A 27492-nucleotide genomic window follows, 5' to 3' on the forward strand; every position below is an offset into this window, starting at 1 on the left:
AAAACCAAAACTGCTTAATTTAAAGTTGTTTTAATACATATTTTATCCTTTGTTTCATAGAAATACCTGGTCAGACATGGACTAGCCTTCCAGCAGAGCTGGTAGGAACTTGCACAGTTCAAAATGACTTGACATAGGCAAACATATGTCCAAAGCAGGAAATAAAATGCAAGAACAAAATGTGCTTTTAGGAAGCACATGTACAGAACCGATGCACTGATTGGCTATTATCTGCCATTATAGTCCATTTTTATGTAGATTTGTCTCTATGGCCAACATTGCCATTTTTCTTCCCAAGTCTCCTTTCAGGGTCATCGGAGCGGTGTACATTTTTTTTCATTTCCTTGTGGGTATCTGTGTTGGTATCTTGTTTTCTCCTAGAAATTGCATATTGTATTTCCCAAAATGTGCAGAATCTTTCTGGGGAAAAAAAAATGCTTTAAATGACTCCAGTCACTGGCAAAATAATTAGATGTGCGTTTTGAAGTTCTTCTTGCCTTTTGAACGACATCGTCGGGATAAAACCTTCAAGATCAATAACAGAGCAATTAACCAGCCGCTCAACATGATGAAGTTCCTAGAAATCTGCGTGTACAGTTTGACCCATACATTTATTTCTTTTGACGGTTCTTTATCTGAAAAAGAGAGATAATATTTGTAAAACTCACAACTGACCATTATTGGATACACAATGTTTGTAGTGTTCTGGTGTATAGATGCTATCTCATTTTATGAATTTCAGATGGCTTATATGCCAAGTTGTCCTTTTTGAATATATATTGGCAATCCATACATAGGTGTATTATTACAATTTGTATTTACACTCCAGGCACTGTAACACCGCATCTCATTGAGGTGGGAATGGTGCATGCAGCTCTGCCTCGACTGGAGGGTTTTGTTAATGTGGAGGCTATTCCACTTCAGCCATATCAGCTATAAACTGAGTGCTCAGCTGATTATTATTATTATTATTATTATTATTATTGTTGTTATTATTTATATAGCGCCATCAAATTCCGCAACGCTTTACAATGGGTGGACGAACGGACATGTAGTTGTAACCAGACAAGTTGGACACATAGGAACAAAAGGGTTGAGGGCCTTGCTCAATGAGCTTACATGCTAGAGGGAGTGGGGTAAAATGACACAAAAAGTTAAGGATAGTATTAGACTAGTGACAATTGCAGAAGAGGAATCAGTCAGGAGCTATTAACAGTTTAATTGATACGCTTTTATGAAGAAGTGGGTTTTTAATGATTTATTTTGAAGGAGTGGAGACTGGGTGAGCATCTAACGGAGGAGGAAAGTACATCCTTACTGCTTCCATCGGAATTCTCTCGTAAGGTCACTCCTAAGAAACTACAGAGTAGGAGAATTTGACACTTGACAGTTGCAGAAGAGGAATCAGTCAGGAGCTATTAACAGTTTAATTGATACGCTTTTATGAAGAAGTGTTTTTTTTTTATTCCTTATTTTGGTTGTGCAAAGGTTTGATAGGCAGACTTATCATTATGCCATTACATAAAATACAAGCATTTCAAGAGGTATAGCACTGTGGCATTTAGGAGAAACTGCACCTTTTTTTGTGTTAAAAAGGTGGCAAACAAGCAGGAACAAGTTATGTCGGACAATGAGATGACAACAGGTATGTTAGAGACGTTAAGTAGGCTGACAATAATTACAACGTGGGAGGAACGGTTGTAACATGCTAAAACTAGTGATATTTCTATAGCTCAGTAGCCGCTGGATATGTTTCGACAGGTTAAAGCAGAGTTTAGGTTGACATTTAGTTCAGTGTTTGTGTTTGGGCTAACCTGACGTGTTGGCCTTTAAAACCCTCCCACAAAGGATAATACTAATGTGAGATAGCGCAGTGCCCCTAACCTAGGAGGGCTACGGGGGAGGGAGGTATTGATGCCATATGTTGTATGGGTCCAGGTGATGCCCTTGTAAGGGTAGTTGTTCGGTCGTTGTGTGTGTTCCTTCTGCCTCCCCTCTGTGGGCAGGTAAGGTAGGTATCCCTTTGTGGGGGGAGAGGGTGTTGTTATAGCAGTAGAAGTACAAAGATATAAAAAACATAAAAACAATGATAAGTGAAAATAAGTTGCAATTAAAGCAAGAGTAACTCAAACCAGTCCAGGGAGTGTTTGTCAAGTGTCCCAACTATGTCCATACAGCATGGGTGTCTGTGTCCAGTTAGCATGGCCATATATCTGTGCCCAGCATGGTATCCTACGGGTCTAGTGGCGGTGTGGCTCTGGAACGCGGCACAAAGGGTGTCACCGTGGTCGGGTCCCAGGTGTTTGTAGGTAGACCTCGAGATGTTGTCGTATCAGGCAGTCCCAGTTTTTGAAGGAACGACGTGGCTTCTTCCATGGTTTGTAGGACGTGCGTAGTCCCGGCTCGCATGACTTGTATAGAGTTGTCTGCTCCCCACCTGTATGTTAGGCCAGCTGCTCGTAATTGGGTGTTGACGGGGCCGCAGGATTTTCTCCACAACAGCGTACCCCTGGAAAGATCCTGAAAGAACAGCAGGGCGGAGTTCTCGAAGGTAAGTGGCGTTTTGTCTCTTATGGCTTGCATAACTGCATCTTTTCCTGGACTGTGCGGCATTTCCGGATGACATCTCGGATCAGGTTAGGATTCGTGTGTGTTGTCGAGGGGAGGCGATATACTCCGTCCAGAGTTAGTTTGTGGGCTGCTGCTGGGGGCAAGATAGTTGCGAGGAGGCGTCTTATATAATGGGGCAATTCCTCCGCGGATACTGTGGTCGGGATCCCCCTGATTTTTATGTTAAGCCGGCGGTGTCGGTCTTCCATCACTGCGAGCCGTCCCATCAGGAGCATTTGATTTTGTCGCAGCTGGAGGACCGTGTCCTGCACTGCTTGGATCTTGGTGTGTGCCTCTGTTACCCCGTCTTTACCGCTCCCACTTTCTCTCTAACCTCCTTGAGTTCGGTTTTGAGCCTTGCTGAGTCCGCCTCTAGCAGTTTGTGTATATTTGCCAGAAGAATTTTCAGATCACCCTTAGTGGACGGAGCAGTGTCATCTGAGGCGTCCGCAATTAGGGTCGGTGATGCCCGAGAGGCTGGTGCTGTCTCTGCCTCTTGGCTGTGTGGCTCGGTTTCGGCCTCACTGTGGGTACCCTCTGATGATGCATGGGATTTGTTTTGTGCCGGCCGCTGGAGCATGGTCCCGATATCTCTGTTATCGGACCCCGCAGTAGGTTTCTGCGACCTTCGGCCCATAGCCGGATCGTGTGTTGGCACCTCTGCTCCTGGGTGGCCTGCGTAGCTGCTCCTCAGGAGTGCCTCGAGGTCCGTGGTAGTCAGCGGGCGGTAGGCCTCAACTCGGCGGCGCCGCTTCTGCTGCTTTTGCGACTGGAAAAAAAGGCATCAACCGGTTCAGCTCCGCTTGCTTGTTTGGATTCTTGGAGTTGTTGGGTCGGATCGGGAGTATTTTGGGCGATATCAGGCGGATTAAGGGTCACTCAGGGAGAGCTCTGGAATATGGCGTCTGTTCAGGTTTGAGTTCAAGCTCCGCCCGAAGAAGTGGGTTTTTAATGATTTATTTTGAAGGATTGGAGACTGGGTGAGCATCTAACGGAGGAGGAAAGTACATCCTTACTGCTTCCATCGGAATTCTCTCGTAAGGTCACTCCTAAGAAACTACAGAGTAGGAGATTTTGACACTTTGTTTGTGAGTTGCGTTTACTCTGAGCTTCAATAACCCCTGGTTCTCAAGTTAAAGGGACACAGCTCATTGAAGTGGTCTGGGTGCAATGTCCCATGTACCTTAACCCTACAGTGTTAATTATTGCAGTTTCTGAGAAACTGCAATAAATTCCTCTCCACCTCTAGTGGCTGGGGGAGGAGTGTGGGCAAAGCCTGACCCTGCGCCGAGGGACATCGGCACTGGATTAAGGTAAGTGACTGAAGGGGTTTTAACCCCTTTAGCGCCAAGGGAGGAGGACACTGACGGAACCTATAGTGCCAGGAAAACTGCTTTGTTTTCCTGGCACTATAGAATCCCTTTATTGAACATAGCCCCCAAATTTATATGTCTCTTCTTTTTTTTTTGACAATCTGAGTGTTTATTTAGATTTTATCAAGACATTATAACATAACAAACATATAAGCAGTTATAAGGGAAAGTGAGTAAACATACACAGTGGGAGTAGTATATCGAAATAGGTGAACAAAGCGGGTTGGGTGTTCTCCTCTACATTGAGGGAACCGGAGACTCAACCAGGGATTTTCAGCCCCGTCTTGTAAAGGGGAGGCTCAGCTTAGTCACCCAGAGTCAGGTGGGATACATAGGACCTTTTTCAGCTTAGGGGGTCGTGCTTATAACACAGAGATTGCCTGATAGGTCTCATATGCCACCCAACTCAGCTCTATTACATAATTTCAAACTTAAGCCCAGGTGTATGTTAGCTTGGTTGACTAATCACTTAGATCAATGTTGGAACTGTCGCCCTACTGAAACCCTAATTGGAGATGCCCTGAACAGGCGCAACTGCGCAACTATATTGTCCCTAGTCGGTCTCTGTCTGTCCCCCTATGGGGGGGGGAAGGGGGGGGGGAAAGGAGAGAGAAACAGGTCGGGGGCAAGTCTGAGTGGTCAAGGGTCCCTTGTCAGGACTTGTCAACGTCAATTAGGCGCCCGGTGGTGTGGGTAGGCACCTCGATCCATACAACTCAAGAGAAGGCGGGTAGATTCGTCGTCTATATACAGTATGTTACATCCGTAACCATAGCTAGGTCAGAGGGCCATACAGTGGGGGGGACTGTTGCATGGGCAAGGTAGTATAGGGCAGATGGGGAGGGATTACAGGGGGGGGGGGGAGAGAGGGTCGGCAGCAGCAGGGAGGAAACCAGGGGGAGGGTCCGCCAGCGACACCCCGGCCCATAGCCCAACAACCCGAGTCCACCCACACTCCCGTTTATTCGGCCCCACGTCTCCGGGAACCCGCCGGTACACGAGCCATGTATTCGATCCAGGGGGCCCAAAGCCGGGCGCACTTTTCCGCCGTCCCCTGTAGGTCAGCTGTGAGGCTCTCCATACTGTACATTTCTTCAACTGCTTCCATCCAGTTAGCCATGGTGGGGGTTGTTGTGGATTTCCAGCGGGCGGGGATGAGGCTCTTGGCAGCGTTTAGGAAGTGTCGTGTGAGAGATCTCTTGTAGGCTCCTAGGGGCATCGTGGAGTGGTGGAGTAGCATCGGTAGGGGTTGTAGTGGTATGTCGGAGTCAAGGATCTCGCGTAGCTTCTCGTGTACTTGTCGCCAGAATGCATCGATAGGCGGGCATGACCACCAGATGTGTAGGTCCGTGCCATCGTCCGCTCCACATCTCCAGCACCTAGCCGATGGCAGCAACCCCATCTGGTAAAGCTTATTGGGGGTCCGATACCAGTTCGTCATAAGCTTGTAATTGGTTTCTTGAAGTTTCGCACTGGTCGAACCTTGATGGGCGAGGACGTGTATTTTTTCCCATTCCATTTCAGAGAGGGTAGTTCCCGTGACTTGTTCCCATTTAGATTGGTATCTCGCAGGGGGGAGCCTGGTAGCTTGCAATATCATGGAATACAGCGTGGAAATACCTCGCGGAAGGTGTCGATTCTCCGTACAGAGAGTCTCAAAGCCCGTCTTTTTCCTGGATAGTAGTTGCTTTCCCTGGAGGGAGCTATGGTAGTGTTGGATCTGATGGTATCGGAAACGGGCTAGCCCCGTTGGAGGTGTTAAGGAGGTTAGTGTCTCGAAAGGTTTCAAGTGTGTGTCTGCACACCAGTTTCCAAGCCATGGGGCGTTCGGGTTACCTAGGCCTGTGATGTCCCCTGGGGCCAAACCTCCGGCAATCTCTGGATTATAGATCACTGGGGTCAGCGGATTGGGGTTGGTGGTGAGGTCGAGCTTGTACCGTAGAGTCGCCCAGATCTGCAGTGTAGCTCCAATGAGTGGGTGAGACCTGATTTCATTAGTCTGTGCGGGTTTTGGCAACCAGGTAATCCAGGGCAGGCGCTCTTTGGAAGCAGCTCGCTCTAGACCAACCCATTGTTTATCCGTGTCCAGCACGTGCCATTCTATCACCCTGAGGAGGTGAGCTGCCTGGTAGTATGTTTGAATCGAGGGAAGTGCCACTCCACCCTGGCGTTTTGGTCTAATCAGGTGCGTGTGTCGGAGTCTGGCTACTCCTGAAGCCCAGACGAAGCGATTGATGGCCGTGGACATCTCGTTGAAGAAGGGTTTGGGGATTTTGATGGGGATCGTCTGAAACAAGTACAGGAGGCGCGGTAGGAGGTTCATCTTCACCGCGTTTATCCTCCCGAACCATGAAATACAGGATCCCCCCCATCTTTTCATGTCCGCGGCCAGTGTCCGTAGGAGGGGAAGGAAGTTTTCCGTGAACATCTTTGCTAGGTCGCTCATCAACCAGATGCCGAGGTATTTAATGCGTTGCGTGCACCAACGAAATGAGAAGTTTGCCCTTAGATGGGTTGTTAGGCCGGGGGGGAGCCCCAAGGGCAGAGCCTCGGATTTCTCCGTATTCAGGCGTAAGTTGGAGAGTGCTCCATACGTTCGAAAGGACCGTAGTAGATTGGGAAGCGAGACTATCGGGTTGCCGATAAAGAAGAGTAAGTCATCCGCATAAGCGGCCACTTTGTGTTCCGATTTGGCTACCTGTATTCCCGTAATACCCCCATCCTGTCTGACCGCCGCCAGAAAGGGCTCTAGCGTGAGGGCAAACAGGAGGGGGGACAGGGGGCACCCCTGTCGCGTGCCGTTGCTGATGGGGAAAGCGGGGGATAGTGCTCCGTTAATCCTCAGGCGGGCCTTCGGTGACGTATATAGGGCTGCTATCCAAGTTCTGATGTTGGGGCCGAAACCCATAGCCTGGAGGGTTTCTTCCATGAATTGCCAGTCGACTCTGTCAAAAGCCTTCTCGGCGTCGGTGGAGAGCAGGAGGCCCCCTTTGGGAGGTGGTTTTAGCGGAATGGATGATATTGAGGGCTCTGGTCGTATTATCTTTCGCCTCACGTCCTGGGATGAAACCTGTTTGGTCCGGGTGCACCAGTTCTGGTGCAACCTCCCCCACACGTCGGGCCAGGATCTTCGTAAAAAGCTTAAGGTCCGCATTAAGGAGGGAGATAGGTCGATAGCTGGCGCAGGATGTAGGGTCCTTACCCTCTTTGGGGACCACCGCTACTGTGGCCATCAATGTATCCTCTGGGAACCTCCCACCATCCAGCAACGAATTAAGGCTTGCCAGTAGTTCGGGCATGAGCAACTCTTCGAATGTCCGCAGATATCTCACCGGGAAGCCGTCGGGTCCCGGCGCCTTGTTTACTTTTGCTGCCTTAAGGGCTCCTTTGAGCTCCTCAAGGGTGATGGGGGCGTCCAGGTCCTCGGCTTGGGTCCGCGTGAGTTTCTGGGTGAGATGTTGTTCCAGGTATTCCCGAATGTCGGCACGTCTCCGAAGTTTCGCCTCTTCTCCTTCCTCCTTCGGTAGGTTGTATAGTTTCGCATAGAACTCTCCAAATTCTTCCATGATGGCTTGTGGCCTCCGTTCAGGGGGCGAATTAGCCTTTTGCAGGAGAGTAATGCGGGACTGTCTCCTTTTCTTGCGGAGCATGTGAGCCAAAAGGCGACCGCATTTGTTCGAGTTCTCATAGAAGAATCTCCGGGATTTGCGGAGTGTGTGCGTCAGGTTCCTGGACAAGAGGGAGCGTAGGTTCCTCCTCGCCTCTAGCAGGGGGCGGAGATTGTCTTCGGTCGGATCGGCTCTGTGTGCCAGTTCCAGCTGCGCTGTTTGTTTGTGTAGGTCCTTCAGCGCGTGATTTTGGTCCCGTTTGCGTCTTGTGCAGGTCTTAATAAAGTGGCCGCGGAGGACACATTTGTGGGCTTCCCATCGAACTTGTGGAGAGGTGTCCGTGGCCGGGTTCTCTAGGAAGTAGCGTCGGATGACCTCTCTCGTGTCTGTGCACACAACTGAATCTCCAAGCACCTGTTCATTCAGTCTCCATTGTCTGTCACTTGGTTTAAATAAGGGTGAGCGCAGCGTGGCTAGTACCGGGGCATGGTCTGACCAGACGGTCGTCTGGATGTCGCAGGTCAGAAGGAGGTGCAGGTATTCCTGAGCAATCAGGATATAGTCCAGGCGGCTGTGACCGTGGTGGACCTGCGAGTAAAACGAGTAGTCTCTGTCTTCCGGGTGGAGCACTCTCCAAGCGTCAGCCAAACCCGAATCCCGCAGGGCCTTCCCTACTGTCCGGAAACAGAGACCGGAGTGCGAGCTACACCCTCTAGAGGTGTCGAGACGTGGGTCTAATGGGACATTCGTGTCCCCAGCTACTATGAGTAGTCCCTCTCGGAACCTGTCTAGGAGTTGGAGGGTCCTTGATAGAAATCGGTGTTGTCCCGAGTTCGGGGCGTAAATCGTGGCCAGTGTATACTTCTTATCGGCAATTGTACCTTTTAGGAATAAGTAGCGCCCGTTCGGATCTATTTTCGTATCCAGGCAGCAAAACGGGATGTGTTGGGCGATTAGAATTGCCACACCTGCCCTCTTAGCTGACTGGTGGTTTGCGAAATATCCAGTTGGGAACCTCGAGTCCCTCAGGGGGGGGGGAGCAGCACCTTTAAAGTGGGTCTCCTGGAGGAACGCTATGGAGGCCCGAGCCGTCCACAGGGACCGGAGCAAATGAGACCTCCTTTCCGGGGTGTTAAGGCCCCTCACATTGTTGGTCCAGAGGCGCAGAGGGGCCGGGCCGAAACCCCCACCAGGGCTCCCCGCCATAGCCGACAAGGGGGGGGGGGGTGGGTTCGGAGAGTGGGAGGGAGGGAGGAGTGCAGTCAGGGGGGGGGGGAAGGGTAGGGCAACTGTCAGGGGGGGGGTGTGGGGGGTCAGTGAGGTAGGGAGAGAGGTCAGGAAATAGCGGTTTTACCGCTATCAAAAGTGAATGGACTTGACTGTGTGGAAGGCGTCCGACAGGTCTGAGTCCCCAAACCCTTTAAGTGACTCAGTCGCCCGCGGTCCTCCCGTCTGTAACCCGCAGTTTGTCCTCGGGGTCGTGCACAGAAACCGTACAGGTATACTCAATGCATTCAGTGTAAATGTGGTACAGTGTGATAACAAAAAAGAAATTTAGTGTGTCGTATATTACAACGTCCGGCCCTCGGCCGGTCTGATTTGAGCAAAACTAGGGTTAAGGTCTAGGTACTTCTCTGGGTTCGGTTAATATTTTACAGTGCAGGGGGCTTAAATCAAGGCTAACGGACTGATCTTCAAACCCCAGCCCCCCGGGCTGCGAGGCACACCATATGTTACTGGGCCTATTGCTATCTTTTACTCACATTCAATTCCCCTACCCATGCCACCCCAAAAGCAACATTCAAGTTAGGTCGTTTTAGCCAGTTCACCCGAGTCCCATCCGGGTGGTATTGCCCGGAAACCGGTCCCCCACCCAAATCCCAGGGAGGGGCTGACGCTTGGTAAATACGCTAACCCAAAGTTATCAATATGGGGGGGGGGGGTGAGGTGGTGAGCGTAGTTACTGGATAGCGTCCCAAGTTCATGGCGATGCCGACCAGCATGGGGGGGGGAGGGGGAGTCACCTTAGGCCAGTGTCCGAGGTTCAGGCCCCCCTCCCAACCTATCCACTACTGCCCACTATGGTCAACCTCGATGCCCATCCCAGGTACCTCAGTAGTAGATCTCTTCTGGGTCACTCTTCAGATCCCGCCGGGCCTCCAATCATCCGAGCCGGGGAGTCTCGCTCTCTCCTCGCGTCTGGCGGTGGGCTGCCCGTACCTCGTCTCCGGTTGGGTGCCAATGGTGTCTCTAGAAGCCAGTTACGGGTGCGTATGAAGGGGATGTGTAACGCACGTAGAGTGGGGGCCACATCGTCCGGCCATCTGATGTGTAGCCAGGTATTGCCCTGTCGAATCTGTAGGCTGAACGGGAAGCTCCAGCGGTAGGGCACATTTTTCTCCCGTAGTATGGCAGTTATGGGCCGTAGTGCTCTCCTAGCGTCTAAGGTCAGGCTGGAGAGGTCCTGGAACAGCGCCACGTTTGCGCCCTGGAACGATATGGAGTCTGAGCCCCTGGTGGCAGCCATTAGTGCGTCTTTCAGGCTATAGGCGTGTAGGCAGCATAGCACATCTCTGGGTTTCCCATCTTGCCTCGGGGGGCCCAGGGCTCTGTGGATCCGGTCGAATTGGATGGTCTCTGGGCAGTTGCGGCCTAGGATCTGCCTAAACAGGGCCTGTACCTTCTCAGACAGCGGGGTTGAGTCTGGTTCAGGTAGGCCGCGGATGCGGATGTTCTGGCGGCGGCTCCGGTTCTCTAAGTCCTCTACCTGCCGCCTTAGAGTGAGTAAGAGGTTACCTTGTCTTGTGGCGGCAACCTCAGCAGACCTGTGTTGGGACCGGCTCGCCTCCGCTTCAGTCTCAAGGGCCTCAACTCTCACCTCTACCGCCGTCAGCTCGGTGCGCATGGAGGCGATCTCTTCTCGCATTGCTGCGCGAAACTCTTTCAGCATCCCGGTAGAGTCTGCTTTAGTGAGCATGCTGGACGAGATCCGGGAGAGTTCTTGCCGGATCAGTGTCAGCGCATCCGTCTGGTCCCCGTCTTCGGAGGGGGCTCCCGCGCTTTCTGCATCAGGGGAAGCCGACGCCATCTTTGTAGTAGGCCCGGCGGAGCGAGAGTCCGACGGTGTGGACACAAAATCGTCTAAGGTACCTCTACTGTTCCTCGGGGAACCGGTGTGGGGGGTACCCAGGAGCAGGTGCCTCTTTGTACGGACCATTTAGGGCTCTTTTGCAGGCTTTGGTAGCTGTAAGTATAGGCCGAGGGCACGGAGCTCGGAGACTACACGTCTGCTCTCATGCACGGTCCGGCCACGCCCCCATGTCTCTTCTTTTTTGGCTTTCTATGCTGAATACGCTGTTGCTTTGCTGTTTGACTGCATTATTTTTTCCTCTGCTGTAGACATGTGATGTTGGTAATACCAGTGGTTGATAGCCTTCAGCACTCGAGATGTTGTGGACTACATCTCCCATAATGCTCTTTCAGCCATATTGCCGGTGAAGCATCAGAGGAGATGTGGTTCACAACATTTGGAGTGCTAAAGGTTGCCCACCCCGGACAATAGCATTTTTGCCCAATGTACTTTTTACGACCTTCCGATGAGGCTATCAGTCTGCCTTTCCTCTATTTGCATTTTGAACTTTATTCAGCATAATTGCCAACATCTCTTAACTTTTATAACCGACTTTATATAATATGTCTGTGTAAGAAATTATGACCCTCTTACAAGGATATTCTTTTAGGGAATGTGTGACAAATAAGACACAAACACAAGTGTATAATAAAATATATTGTTAATATTGATTTAGGATACTGTTACAGATTTTAGGATATACACTATACACATTATAACCACATCCAGTCCAAAACCAAAAGATACATAATAAAATGCAATACTTAAAAATTTAAATGAAGAACTTCCCCTTGTGCCTTCATCTTGTGTACTCTGGGACAGTCTCTCTCCGTTCACCATGGCACCTGTGCTTGCTACGCTGTCCTCTCCAAAAGAGACAAAGAGAGCCCAAGAGACTGACTTCCTTGGCTGTTGTCTTTTTTAAAGGGACACTCCAGGCACCCAGACCACTTCTGCCCATTGGAGTGGTCTGGGTGCCAACTGCCACTACCCTTAACCCTGCAACTGTAAATATTGCAGTTTTCATAACTCCTCCTCTAGTGGCTGTCTACTAGGGTTTATAGCACAGATTTGGTTGTGCTATAGCATTGCTGGACGTCCTCACGCTATGTGAGGACCTCCAGCGTCGCTGAAATCCCCATAGGAAAGCATTATCAATGCTTTCCTATGGGGAGGTCTAATGCGCATGTGCGGCATTGCCGCGCATGCTCATTAGGTCTCCCCCGTTGCCGGCCGCGCATGCGCAATAGGTCTCCCCTGCCGGATGAGGGGAGCACCAGGGGGGTGCGCAACGCGTCCAGGGTACTCTCCTTATTTATTTTTGGGTAGCGGTGTTGGTGGTCTATCTCCTATCTGGCAGCAGCAGTTATTGCTATAATTTCGACACTTTTTCATCTTATCCAATATTCCTATTTTTTGCAAATCTGTTTCATTTTTGCCTGGAAACTTGCAGTATGATTAACATTTCAATTAATTGCATGCTGTTTGCACAATACCACGCCTGCCTTGATATTCATCATGTATAAGGACTGCCATGATAAATTTTCTGTCATATTTCGTTTTTTGCACGAATTATCAATAAATGGGAATTTTTGCAACATATTCATTCCCTCGTTTATTCGCATAGAAATCTATTTTTCCTGTGGATTACAGGGGTTTATCCCTTAGTGCGGACCATAACCTTATTCTATGAAGTATTGTCTATGTTTGGGAAAGGTCCTGCACTGGAATTTAACCACACTTATTATACAGGACTTTTGAATTTTCCTGTAATTTTATATATTATCACTTGAAGTGGCGGCATCGTTTGTGGATGGATCTCACTGCCCATTCACACCTTTTCTGTTCTTTTTTTTTTACTTATATACTGCTGTACCTATGTTGTTCCTGAACACCTAAGTAAGTTTACAGTAACAAGTTTGCTTGACACAGTTTACAGCAGTGACCTATTGAATGGGAATTTTGCTCCGCTTTTGAGCTGTTCTCTTTAGTGCAGTTCTAGATAAACAGCAGTTCTGGAGTAAACAGCCTTTTAGCTGCAGTGTGCCAATAAAGTCCCTTGGAATTCTGGTCCTATTTGTCCTATTTATTTATAGTGGAATCTCGGAAATCAAATATAATTCGTTCCAGCAAGCTGTTTGAGAATCGATTTTTTTTTTTTTTTTTGTTCGAAACCGAATAAAAATTTTCCATAAGAATTAATGTAAATTATATTAATCTGTTCCAGACCCCCCAAATTACAGCATTTTAACACAAATTTGACAGTTTAATAATACCTTAAATGCATAAAACCATACAGAAAACCAATAAACACAATGTAAATGAAAATGTAACTTCATTTTACCTGTCAGCTGTGTTCGCTGACAGAATCGAGCTCTGTTCGCTATGTCTAGTGCTAGGAGGTCGATGCGGCATACCAACGACGTTCCAAAGCGGTACCAACAAGGTTAACGCTGTGTGATTTTGTTCTAATACCGAGTTTTGTTCTAATATTGGTCGAGTAAGGGAGTGTTCCAGAACCGAGGTTCCACCGTTTGTGTATAAGGGTTATTTTTGGTATTGTTTGTGTGTTATGCATGTATGGGGGGCTACTTGTATGTGGGCTGTTTATATTGTTTGTGTGTGTTGTATGTGTCAAATTATGAGTGTAGGTCAGTGGTGGTGTTTGGGGGGGGAGGCGCTGCCTGTAGATTTCTGTGTATGATTGTGTGCTGGCTGTTTAAAGTATTTATATGGTGGGGAGGCTTCACATGGGACTGTGTTGGCGTCATACTTGACTCTGGTCTCACCTTTGAGTCTCACATCCAGTTTGTTGCCAAGTCCTGTAGGTTCCAACTCAAAAACATAGCCCGCATCCGCCCCTTTCTTACGCAAGATGCTACCAAGGAGCTTGTCCATGCTCTAGTAATTTCCCGCATGGATTACTGTAACCCTCTCCTGATTGGTCTCCCCAAAAGCCGTACTGCCCCGCTACAGTCTGTAATGAATGCTGCAGCTAGACTGATTTTCCTATCCAGTCGGTCCTCTCACACCTCGCCCCTCTGCCAGTCCTTACATTGGCTCCCTGTATCCTATAGGAGTCAATTCAAAGTGCTAACCCATACATTTAAAGCACTGAACAATTCCAGCCCCTCTTATATCTCTTCACTGATCCAGAGGTATGCCCCTCCTCGTACCCTCCGCTCTGCCCGCGACCACCTCCTGACCGCTGCTCGCACCCGTACGGCCAACTCACGCTTGCAGGACTTCTCACGGGCGGCTCCTCTCCTATGGAATAACTTGCCTACTGCCATCAGACTCTCCCCTTGTCTTCAATCATTTAAGAAGGGCCTTAAATCCCATCTCTTCAGGAAAGCGTATGGCCTCCCAGAGTAATCTCTCCCTTACATACCTGTCTCTTGCTCTCCTATGGGATAGTGCTTTGCTCTCTCCTCCAGCTCTGCTCACTCCTACTTGATATTTCCTATCCTAATGTTTCTAATACCCCACCTCCTATAGACTGTAAGCTCATTTGAGCAGGGTCCTCTTCAACCTATTATTCCTGTAAGTTTTCTTGTAATTGTCTTATTTATTGTTACATCCCCCCCTCTCAAAATATTGTAAAGCGCTACGGAATCTGTTGGCGCTATATAAATGGCAATAATAATAATAATAATAATAATAATGTTCCCAGACAGGGAAACACTTAAATAGTATGCATTGATGCGCCACTTACCTGGCATTCCTGTGCACGTCGATTGGTAAACTGCAACCTCCATTCCTTTTCTGTCTTTCGGGTCTCCAAGCAAGGAGAGGGAAGCTGCACTCTTGTGGCTCCCCTCTACTTATGCCAAATTTGGTGCCCTTTTTCAAGTTCCCCATTGATGCCACTGGAATCCCTATCACGTCGGCTCTGTGAAGATTCGCTGATCTCTCCAGTCAACCTGTTTGTTCTGACAGTTTGTGTACCATACAAAGGCATCTTGCGTGCCAAAGGCTGCTGGCCTTTGAACTAGACAGACCGGAATGGCAAATTTGTATTCAGAGCAAAAGGCTTCTTATAGACAATTATAGCTTACATGTCAAATTTATACAAAACATATGATCCAAGTACTGAAGGGATTAGGATGAAATAAGATGATTACGAGTTTTAGAACTTATCAGGGAGGAGAGGATTAACTAGAGTAGCAGATGTCATTATGACTAGTGAGTTGTCAGTAATTTTTAAAGTGAATTTCCGGCTAAAATAGCTGCATTGAAAACATAGTTGACTTGAATCTTTACAACAATTTTTTTTTTTTTTGCAGCAGCATTCCTTCTCAATATTCAAAGGGCAAAGCTTGCCTCAAGGAAATCTGTTGTTTTGATGGTAGATGCTAGATCTAGCCCCTTATGAATTTTTTAAACTCACACAAAATACTATGAAATTGTGAGGACCTGCTCAACCTCTGTACAAAGGAAAAATTTCTGCCGATGAGGCTCACCCATAACCAATTTGCAATGCAGGTAAAATAATTACATGCGGAAACTGCTAAATCTGTGCAAGTATACATCTAATTAAAGGAACATTTTAAACAACAAAAAGCCTGTTAGCTGCTGAAGTTCATTATGTGTGAAGAGTGTGTCTTCTCTTTTTAAGTTTACAAAAAATGTGCAGATTTCATAAAACCTGGCACTGGTATAAATTAAATTACATCCCATTGGCTGTCAGACAACCGTTCCTGTTAATTCCTGGTTGTTTAGCTCAGTGGAGCTAAACAAAAGAGCCAGGCAAGTGCCCAGAGCAGCACCATCCTTGCAAAGTCTTCTCATTGAGCTGCATTGGGAAGTCCGTGATTAGACAGCCACAGAAAGTCTGAATACGGTATGTAGGGGAGGCCTTGCAATGGCAGCAGGCAAGATCTACAGCTTTTCCAAGCTGTGTTTAGATCTACAACAATGGAAAAAATGAAAAAATGCATAATTAAATGCATATATGTTTTTATCGGTAATGTATCTACTAAATGGTGATGTTTCTGTACTTGGGGAGTGTAGTATAGTGTTATAAATTCCTTTTGATACTGGTGAACATGGTTTTGAGTAAATAAATTGCTCAGATGCAAGCACCTTTTGTGTTGGTATCATTGAGGCATTGCCACACATGTCCTATATGACAACTGGAATGGAAATGATAGAAGGGCCAGATATTTACATACCCATACAATTGGTATTCTGTGATTTTATTTATTTTTATTTATTTATTTTTAAAGTACAACATTAGCTTAACCCCTTAAGGACACAACTTCTGGAATAAAAGGGAATTATGACGGAATATTTCAGTCACGTGTCCTTAAAGGATCACTATAGAGTCAGGAACACAAACATGTATTCCTGACCCTATAGTGTTAACACCACCATCTAGCCCCTCTGGGCCCATCATGCCTCCATAAATATAGTACAAATCTTACTGTATTCAAGCCAGAAACTGTAACTCTGCATGCTGTTAGACTCAGAAAAACAAGCAGTCTGCTGACATCATCAGAATTGGTAGCCTGATCCAATCACAGTGCTTCCCCATAGGATTGGCTGAGACTGACAACGAGGCAGATCAGGGGCAGAACCAGCATGATTCTAACACAGCCCTGACCAATCGGCATCTCCTCATAGAGATGAATTGAATCAATGAATCTCTATGAGGTAAGTTCATTGTCTGCATGCAGAGGGAGGAGACACTGAATGTTTGGATGCATTTTAGGCAGCCATGACCCAGGAAGGATCTCTAACAGCTATCTGAGGAGTGGCCAGTGAAGTTATCACTAGGCTGTAATGTAAACACTGCATTTTCTCTGAAAAGACAGCGTTTACAGCAAAAAGCTTGAAGGTAATGATTCTACTCAGCAGAACAAATTCAATGAGCTGTAGTTGTTCTGGTGACTATAGTGTCCCTTTAAGGGGTTAATTAAGCCGTTTTGGTGTATAGATCATGCCCCTGCAGTCTCACTACTCAGTTCCACACACAAGTGATCTATACACCAATACAATTTCAGTATTCTAAATGTTGTTTTGGTGCTTCGTCTCCTTTTGGGGGATTCAATTTAAGTCTATGCTTATTTAACCAGATCTGTAAAAAATATTTAAAGGAACACAAACGTGTATTCCTGAGCCTATAGTGTTAAAACCACCAATTAGGTGGGATTTAGTCGCTGTTACTGAGACATGGTATAATGAAAAAAATGACTGGGACATAGCAATACCAGGGTACTCTTTATATAGAAAAGACAGGGAAGGCAAGAAAGGGGGAGGGGTGGCCCTGTATGTGAAGGATAGCATAAAATCTAGCCTAATAAAGGTTAGTGAGACGAACATAGTCCATTTGGGTTACGTTAGAATTTGGTAATCACACAGTAATTCGTGTAGGTGTGATTTATAGGCCCCCAGGACAAATTGAAGAGTTAGATAATCTACTAGTTGAAGAAATAGCTAAAATGACAATGAAGGGGGAAGTTATCATCATGGGTGACTTTAATCTTCCTGATGTGAATTGGAAAACAAAAATAGCTACTTGTGCCAGAAGCACACATATTCTAAACTCCCTACTGGGATTGTCTCTAAAACAAGTCGTTGAGGAGCCAACTCGTAAAGAGGCCATACTAGATTTAGTGTTAACAAATGGAGATTTGGTATCAGATATTACTGTAGGTGAAAGTTTAGGATCCAGTGATCATCAGTCAGTGTGGTTTAATATAAGAACAGTGACTGAGTCACACCACACAAAAACAAAAGTTTTAGACTTTAGAAAAACAGACTTTTCTAAAATTAGAATATGTGTAAAGGAGTCATTATCAGACTGGAGCAACTTAAATGGAGTCCAAAAGAAATGGGATTATTTAAAAGCTGCACTACTGAAGGCAACAGAAAATTGCATTAGGCTTGTCAGTAAAAGCAAAAAATTCAAGAAACCACTGTGGTACTCCGCAGATGTGGCCAAAATAGTAAAAAACAAAAAGTTAGCATTTAGTAATTATAAAAAAAACCAGAGTGAGGAAGACAGAATGACCTATAAGATTAGGCAGAAAGAGGCTAAGCAAGTTATAAGAGCTTCCAAATCACACACAGAAGAGAAAATAGCACAGTCAGTAAAAAAGGGGGACAAAACTTTTTTTAGATACATAAATGAGAAAAGAAAAGTAAAACAAGGATTAGTTAGATTAAAAACAAAAGAAGGAAGGTATGTAGATGAGGATAAAGGTCTAGCTGACTGCCTCAATGAATATTTTTGTTCGGTATTTACAGCTGAAAATGAAGGAAAGGGACCTCCGTTAAAAAAAAAGGATAAATTAGTCATTTATTACACGTGAGTTTACAGAGGAAGAGGTTCTATTTCAACTGTCAAAAGTAAAGACAAATAAGTCAATGGGACCTGATGGAATACAACCAAAATTATTAAAAGAGCTTAGTGGTGTACTAGCAAAACCATTAACAGGAGTAGTCCCAGAAGATTGGAAGTTAGCGAATGTTGTGCCCATTCACAAGAAAGGTAATAGGGAGGAGTCGGGCAACTATAGGCCAGTAAGCCTTACTTCAGTAGTGGGGAAAGTGATGGAAACCATGTTAAAGGATAGGATTGTTGAACATCTAAAAACACATGGATTTCAAGATCAGAGACAACATGGGTTTACTTCAGGGAGATCATGCCAAACTAATCTTATTGATTTTTTTGATTGGGTAACTAAAATTATAGATCAGGGTGGTGCAGTAGACATTGCTTACCTAGATTTCAGTAAGGCTTTTGACACTGTTGCACATAGAAGGCTTATCAATAAACTGTAATCTTTGAGTTTGGATTCCAATATTGTTGAATGGGTAAGGCAGTGGCTGAGTGACAGGCAACAGAGGGTTGTAGTCAATGGAGTATATTCGAAGCTTGGGCTTGTCACCAGTGGGGTACCTCAGGGATCTGTACTTGGACCCATTCTCTTTAATATTTTTATTAGTGATATTGCAGAAGGTCTTGATGGTAAGGTGTGTCTTTTTGCGGATGATAGTTACTAAGATATGTAACAGGGTTGATGTTCCAGGAGGGATAAGCCAAATGGCAAATGATTTAGGTAAACTAGAAAAATGTTGTGGCAACTAACATTTAATGTGGATAAGTGCAAGATAATGCATCTTGGACGTAAAAACCCAAGGGCAGAGTACAGAATATTTGATAGAGTCCTAACCTCAACATCTGAGGAAAGGGATTTAGGGGTGATTATTTCTGAGGACTTAAGGTAGGCAGACAATGTAATAGAGCAGCAGGAAAAAAGGATCTTAACATGTATAGCTTGGTGGAAAGACGAGACAGGGGGATATGATAGAAACATTTAAATACATAAAGGAAATCAACATAGTAAAGGAGGAGACTATATTTAAAAGAAGAAAAACTACCACAACAAGAGGACATAGTCTTAAATTAGAGGGACAAAGGTTTAAAAATAATATCAGGAAGTATTACTTTACTGAGAGGGTAGTGGATGCATGGAATAGCCTTCCAGCTGAAATGGTAGAGGTTAACACAGTAAAGGAGTTTAAGCATGCGTGGGATAGGCATAAGGCTATCCTAACTATAAGATAAAGCCAGGGACTAATGAAAGTATTTAGAAAACTGGGCAGACTAGATGGGCCGAATGGTTCTTATCTGCCGTCACATTCTATGTTTCTATGTTTCTCCCCCCCCCCCCCAAATTAGCCCTCTTTGAAAGTGTTAAAACTTATTTCAAGCGCCGTGCCACACCTCTCTCTGAGGAAAGTTCAGCATCTGCATGGAGACCCTGAACGTGTGCAGCACTGATCCAGAAAGAACCTCTAGTGGCCATCTGAGGAGTGGCAACTAGAGGTGTCCCTAGGCTGTTATGTAAACACTGCATTTTCTCAAAAAACAAACAAAAAAAGACCGTGTTTGCATGAAAATGCCTACAGGGACTGTACAATGAGCTGAAGTTGTTCTGGTGACTATAGTGTCCCTTTAAGGAGAAGGGTTCAAGTGAATAATGCCCAATAGAGCATTATTAAAGAAAAAAAGTTGGATTAACCCTTTAATACCATTTTACTGTTAGAATGAGAATGGTAGAGTAACAGAGTAGAAGGTAATCTCTAATGCATTTGAAAATTGTAATTATAAATAAAACTCTACCAACGTGTAATTTTAAAACCAGTTTTTCCTCTAATGGGAAAAGGAAAACTTGTGTCTTAAAAAAGGTCCTGACCCAGCTCGGACTGGATATAATTACTTTCACTGTTTTGTTTGTTAACCCCTTAAGACCGGAGGGCGTCCTATTGCGTCCTTTTAAAAGCGTCTCTAAACGCTGCAGGACGTAATAGTACGCCCTCCGGTTTTTAGTAACTTACCCGGTCGCCGGCGATCCCACGCCGGCGATCACGGTTGGGGGGACTCCCAGGGAGCCCCCCGCGGCACGTCTGCTCTCTTGCGAGGACCTCACAATCACATGGCTGTATAGCTGGCTGCTGCATTGCCAGCAGGGGGACTAACTGTAATGACAGTTAGTCCCCCTGCTGGCTGAAAATCAAATAAAAATTAATTAAAATAAGTGTAAAAAAAAATAAAAATATATACTTAGATCATATATATATATATATTATATATATATATGATCTAAGTATATATATATATATGATCTAAGTATATATATATATATATATATATATATATATACACATATACACACACACACACACACACACACATACACCGTCTAGGTGTATTTTAATATTAATATATATATAATTATATATATATATATATATATTAATATCAAATTACACGTAGACTGATACTGATTAAATATATATATAATTGTTATATATATATATATATATATATATTTATATATAATATAAAAAAAATGTAAATACGTAAAAAAATTAAATAAAAAAAATAATTAAAAATAAAATAAAAAAATATATAGATGTGTTTTATTTCGTTATAACTGTATTGTGATATTAATATATATATATATATATATATATATATATATATCAAAATACATGTAGAATGAAATAATATATATACATAAATATATACGTATATATCACTATATATATACCTATATATAAATAAAAATATTTAAAAAAAATTATATATATATATATATATACACGTATAAAATAATCTCAAAAATAAAGGCTTGCACTCACGGTCTGTTAGGATTAAAACACTTCTTCTTTATTCCATATTATTAAAATATAGTTGCTGTCATCTTTGTCGACGTTTCAGCCACATCAGTGGCTTTCATCAGGACCAACTCAGCTCACAAAACTATTACATATACAAAAAGCCACTTATATATAGCTAAACAGACTTCTAAGACAAATTAAAAACACTTACCACCTGTGTATTCAGGCGCCCGGCGTCTCTCACTTCCGTGTGCGCATGTGCGAACATGCCGAAACCGGAAGTAGCGTGTACGCGTCATTGTGCCGTTGCCGGGGTAACCCGAACTGTAAACAATCCACCCGGCAACGAAACACTCCTACACACTGCCCGGGCGCCTATTAGGTGAATCAAACAAATAAAAAACATTTATGCATATATTACTAATCCCCCTGCAGCACAAACTTTATGTGGCTAACTGATACCATGTCATCTCGGACATTTTTTAATATGTCAGCTGCTCACTCTCTCTTTCAAAATTCAGAGGATTTAAGTTTCTCTCCAAAATATATTATAATGGTATCCTAATGGGAGTAAGTATTGATGAGGTTCCAACATGTTCTAAAAATAGGATTGGACCGCCTTCAAAGATATTTTTAAAGATATATCACACATCTTAACTATATTAGTAATCTCTCTCTAATTTCTTAAAGGGGACAATGCCTTCCCTATTGTATATTAAAGCATTTATTCACAATTTTACAACAATAAGTTTTCCAGGTGCTGAACATTATTTTTAAAGTGATACTCAGTGCCTACTTGTGCAAATGTTTACTTTAGATAATGTAGTGATACTTATCACTAATATATAAATTGTTAAAGTGATACTATGTTGCATTTATGTACAATAAAGTGCTGTTGTTAAAAATTAAAGTGGTACTCTGTGCTGTTTATGTACATTATAAAGTGATACTACTTGCGTTTATGTACAAGAAATTAGAGAGAGATTACTAATATAGTTAAGATGTGTGATATATCTTTAAAAATATCTTTGAAGGCGGTCCAATCCTATTTTTAGAACATGTTGGAACCTCATCAATACTTACTCCCATTAGGATACCATTATAATATATTTTGGAGAGAAACTTAAATCCTCTGAATTTTGAAAGAGAGAGTGAGCAGCTGACATATTAAAAAATGTCCGAGATGACATGGTATCAGTTAGCCACATAAAGTTTGTGCTGCAGGGGGATTAGTAATATATGCATAAATGTTTTTTATTTGTTTGATTCACCTAATAGGCGCCCGGGCAGTGTGTAGGAGTGTTTCGTTGCCGGGTGGATTGTTTACAGTTCGGGTTACCCCGGCAACGGCACAATGACGCGTACACGCTACTTCCGGTTTCGGCATGTTCGCACATGCGCACACGGAAGTGAGAGACGCCGGGCGCCTGAATACACAGGTGGTAAGTGTTTTTAATTTGTCTTAGAAGTCTGTTTAGCTATATATAAGTGGCTTTTTGTATATGTAATAGTTTTGTGAGCTGAGTTGGTCCTGATGAAAGCCACTGATGTGGCTGAAACGTCGACAAAGATGACAGCAACTATATTTTAATAATATGGAATAAAGAAGAAGTGTTTTAATCCTAACAACAGACCGTGAGTGCAAGCCTTTATTTTTGAGATTATTTTATATGTTTTTGGCTATGGCTAAGATGCACCCGGCATTTTTTGACAATCTATGAGTGTGTGTGCTGGGTACAACTGGATACTATATATACACGTATATATACACATATGTATATATATGCATATATTAATTCTACACATATATTTATGTAATAATTTTACATAATTGGGTATCCTAATTAATTACAATTAGCGGGACCTGCCTGACAACCCATGCCGAAAGTATAGGGAATTTAATTTGCTAGCACTATATTTAACCCTATAACTTTCCAAGACACCATAAAACCTGTACATGGGGGGTACTGTTTCACTCGGGAGACTTCGCTGAACACAAATATTAGTGTTTCAAAACGGTAAAATGTATTACAACGATGATATCGCCAGTAAAAGTGAAGTTTTTTGCATTTTTCACGCACAAACAGCACTTACACGGACGATATTATTGCTGCAATACTTTTTACTGTTTTGAAACACAAATATTTGTGTTCAGCGAAGTCTCCCGAGTACAACAGTACCCCTCATGTACAGGTTTTATGGTGTTTTCAAAAATTACAGCGTCAAATATAAGGCTTGTGTTTAATTTTTTTCACATTTAAATTCGCCAGATTGCTTACGTTGCCTTTATGACCCTATGGTAGCCCAAGAATGAAAATTACCCCTATGATGGCATACTATTTGCAATAGTAGACAACCCAAGGTATTGCAAATGGGGTATGTCCAGTCTTTTTTAGTAGCCACTTAGTCACAAACACTGGCCAAAATTGGCGTATTTTGCATTTTTCACACACAAACAAATACTAACGCTAACTTTGGCCAGTGTTTGTGACCAAATGGCTACTAAAAAAGACTGGACATACCCCATTTGCATTACCTTGGGTCGTCTACTATTACAAATGGTATGCCATTATGGATGTAAATTTATTTCCTGGGCTACTATACAGTCTCAAAGGCAACTTAACCAATCTGGCGAATTTCAATTTCAAATGTAACACGCTATATTTGACCCTGTAACTTCCCAAAACACCATAAAACCTGTACATAGGGGGTACTGTTTTACACATGAGACTTTGCTGAATACAAATATGTGTATTTTATTGCAGTAAAAGCAAACAGTATTATGACATTGACAGTTAAAATGTCATGTAGAACTAAAAAAATAAAAAAATCTTATTTTCTCCCATTTTTTCATATTAAATTATGTTTCATAGCTTAATATTTGATATTAAATGAAAGCCCTGTTTCCCCTGAATAAAATGATATATAATAAGGGGGGGGTGCATTTAATATGAAAGAGGTAAATTACGGTTGGACAGACATATAGCGCAAATGCCAGGTTTTGTTTACATTTTGTTTCGTTCACAACTTGTACATTTGGCTGCGGTGTTAAGGGGTTAATACGCCTGTTTGTTATTTGCGATTACTCATGTTCAAAAAAAAAAGTGCAGCATACCATGATGACGCTAACCGACATATTTGTTACTCTTTCTATAATGCCATGTGACAATGTTGCAATGTACAATTAACACTGCACTCAAAAAATAAAGAATTAAAAAAAAAAAAAAGGTCCTGACTATAGACCAAAATGTGCTCTAGACTTTATCAACTATAAAATGGGGGTTCACAGACAGTCCTGCGCTATGTTGTATGTAAACGGCGTTCTTTCAATAATTTAGTGAAGATATTTTATTAATCACACATTGTTGCATTTATGCAGTTTTCTGCTCTTGGAGGTTCTCCGTTTTACCTTGTAGTCTGAGCTCCATGTTTATTCTGACGTAGGCCTCCGGAAAGATGACCCAACACTGGTACATGCCAACATCAGACTCCTGGAGTTTTAGAATTTTCAGAGCAGCGTTGCCATAGAAAGGGTTCGATGCCAGGCTTGTTCTGGAATAATGGGAAGAGTTCTCGCAAATTTGTTGCTCACTCTTCCCAACCTTGCAGTCCAGTAGCTTGTCTGTAAAGTTTCTGAACCACATGATATGGATTTCACTGAGGTTCCAGTTCACTGGGACATGGAAAGAGCACTTTAGAGTAACAGGCTGATCCAACAGCGCGTGCACCACCTCTGCTTGTGTGCCTTGACTGACAGCTGAGACAAACAAGAGAAATGTTTAAACAGCAGGTCCACGAGGATGCAGAAAGATAATAAATAGTACAAGAAGCTATTCCGTTAGATCAGGGTATTTCTTAACTCAAACTGGGGTCACATATGAATGCTTTGTACTGATGCAATATGCTATACTTCTATTTATATAGGCTAACAAAGCATACAAGGGTTTATTTACTAAACAGTGAATAGTAAACAAAACTACATTTTTGCAAATCCCTTTTTCAATTCTATAAAATGTATTCAGTGAATGAACCCCACCTTGTATAGATTACGTAGGTAGAAATCACTCACCCAGTCTAACGAAGAAACACAGGAGAAGTTGCAGCTGTGTGCAGGTTGCAGTCATTGTTTAATCTTGAACAAATTCGTTCTGTGAGTGGTTCCGGTTGGCATAAATAATTATAAAGTGGAGTGAGCTATAGAATGAAAAGCGACAAGGACTGAAATGTGAAGGAGAGACGGGTAGAGGTTATGGCAGAATGAGCAAGCAAGAAATGGGAAGTTGCGTTGGCTAGCAGGCAAATAGTCTGAGCGAGCATTGCAAGCAGAGAGCGCAAGTGAGCACGATAATGAAACTAAAGAGGTAAAGGCGGACATACACTCCAATGCTTCTTGCTTCCACCCATACAATCCAATGCTTCTTGCTTGCACCGCTGCTCTATAGAAGAAACTGCATTTTTCTTTGTAACTAAAGCAACAATCAAAGCTTACTCCTCAGATTCATCAGCAACCAATAGCTGCAGACCTATTCACCCTGGGGCAGAATGAATCATTGTCACTTTTAAACAGTAAATATTTATATTGTATTTTCTGTTTAACATATCGCAGGTTTGGAACACTCAAGCTGCAAATGAAAGTGCACAGATTTTGCACAGCCAAAAATAGCATTTTATTACTGGCACGGTTTCCCTCTGACATTTAAAAAAAAAAATATATATATATATATATATATTTTAAAGAAATAAAGGGAATAACTCCCCTTCGATCCTGCGCCAAGCCAAGTTCTCCCTGCAGTCCCATTTTCGACTGGTGATGTCATTGGCCCTCACTGCTTTTGGTTGGCGTACGGCCAGCATGAAACGTTTGTTGACGACAGATGTCCAGTATGCACAGAATTAACATTTGCCAACCCAGCACTCTGGCCAGTGAAGCTGCCAGAGGTGGAGTTATGCTTGGCATATACATACTCAGAGCACCATGACCACTTCAAATCAGTGAAAATATCATGGTGATTGGAGTAACCCTTTAAAGGGACACTATAGTCACCCAGACCACTTCAGCTCAATGAAGTGGTCTGGGTGCCAGGTCCCTCAGGTTTTAACCCTTCACATGTAAACATAACAGTTTCAGAGAAACTGCTATGTTTACATTTGGGGTTAATCAAGCCTCTAGTGGCTGTCTTCCGGACAGCCACTAGAGGCGCATCTGCGACGCTGGAGGCGAATTTCTCCTCCATCGCGCAGAGCGTCCATAGGAAAGCATTGAGAAATGCTTTCCTATGGACACTTTGAATGCGCACACAGCACTTGCCGCGCATTCGGCTCCAGTGACGTCGGATGGGGGAGCTTATGTCGGATGGGTCACCAGCGCCGAGGGAGCCCGGCGCTGGATTAAGGTAAGTGGCTGAAGGGGTTTTAACCCCTTCAGCGCCACGGGAGGGGGACCCTGAGGGTGGGTGCACTATAGTGATCCCACCCTATAGGGTCACTATAGTGATCCTTTAATATATAATATTGCATTTATATATTATAATGCAGGGGTGCTCAAAAACTAGCTGTTGAACCTCAACACCCATAATGCTTTGTCAGCCTGCTTGGGAGTTTCAGTTCTTCTAGAGCTGGAGGTCTGCATTTTAGCCCTGTATATATGAGTTCTATAAAGCGATATGCAAACCATGCACAGTATCTTAACCAGAAATATACAGCACTCTAAACTTGAAACATATTTATTTTTCCTTATGTATGAGATCCGTGTTAGCGGACTAAAAAGCCAATTTTCAGCAGTACACCAAACTGATATTTACTTTGGCAGTGCAATGTAATCCTCCATACATATTTGAGAGAAACTTAGAAGATTAGCCAGATCCTCACAATATAATACTCTGCCAAATCTTATAAACCAATTGGAAAATAGCAGGGTCCTTAGTCCGATATAGAGAGGTTACAGGTTACCTCTCCAGATTCTTCCTTCTAGATTTTCATATACAAGCAAGGGGTGTATCCATCTTGTTGGCTATTTCATAAAAGGTCCAAAAAGAGTTGCTAACTTTAAGGGATACGTACTCGAAGTACCATAACAACTTTAGCTTAATGTCGCCGTTTTGGTGAATATAGAATACTAAATTCTCTGCCATTTATTAGTTAAATCACTTTTATATTTATTATCTTTTCTACCTTGTGTCGAATGTTTTCAATACCTGGGTGCAGCCATTTTGTTCTCCTCTGCCCATGATTCTGTGGGATTCCTTTGACTGATGGATTCTGGGTAAATTAGCTTAGCAACTGAAATTGAGCTTTTCCTAAGCTCCGCCCAGTGCCATACGTTGCCAAAGATCGCACTTCCCATAAGAAAAAAGTAGTTCCCTACTTATACTTTTGCATAAGTAAAAAAAGAGAGAGAGAGAGAGAGAGAGAGAGAGAGAAATAAAAAGACAAAGGATAAATTTAAAAATAAAACCTGAAAAAGTAAAGAACCTCTTAAACTCCTAAATGGCAGAGAATTGAGCAATTAGACTGCAGCGTTATAATCTATACACCAAAACTACTTCATTAAACGTAAAGTTGTTTTGGACGTTATGGATGTATCCATTGAGATAATGGTATTCCTTACTTTTATGTACCAAAACTACAACACCATTTT

At 43.7% G+C, this 27492-nt stretch overlaps 2 protein-coding genes across 3 annotated transcripts in view; one reads left to right on the plus strand and one right to left on the minus strand.

Annotated features, from left to right (window-relative positions):
* Positions 1 to 27492, plus strand: part of GSS (glutathione synthetase) — a 125728-nt gene that overhangs the window by 29848 nt on the left and 68388 nt on the right. The gene's annotated exons all lie outside the window — the stretch shown is intronic.
* LOC134610320 (CD276 antigen-like) lies at positions 353 to 25300 on the minus strand. Of its 2 annotated transcripts, XM_063453270.1 has the most exons (4): positions 25233 to 25300; positions 24925 to 25049; positions 24265 to 24612; positions 353 to 635 (listed from the first exon to the last, which is right to left on the minus strand). In XM_063453270.1, exons 2-4 carry the CDS (start codon positions 24977 to 24979, stop codon positions 469 to 471), a joined length of 570 nt encoding a protein of 189 aa, XP_063309340.1. In that variant the 5' UTR covers positions 24980 to 25049; positions 25233 to 25300; the 3' UTR covers positions 353 to 468. The 2 variants fall into 2 exon arrangements, with proteins under 2 accessions (XP_063309340.1, XP_063309339.1); XM_063453269.1 differs by having other exon boundaries at positions 24925 to 25282.

Source organism: Pelobates fuscus, chromosome 5 (assembly GCF_036172605.1).
Source record: "Pelobates fuscus isolate aPelFus1 chromosome 5, aPelFus1.pri, whole genome shotgun sequence".
NCBI lineage: Eukaryota > Metazoa > Chordata > Amphibia > Anura > Pelobatidae > Pelobates > Pelobates fuscus.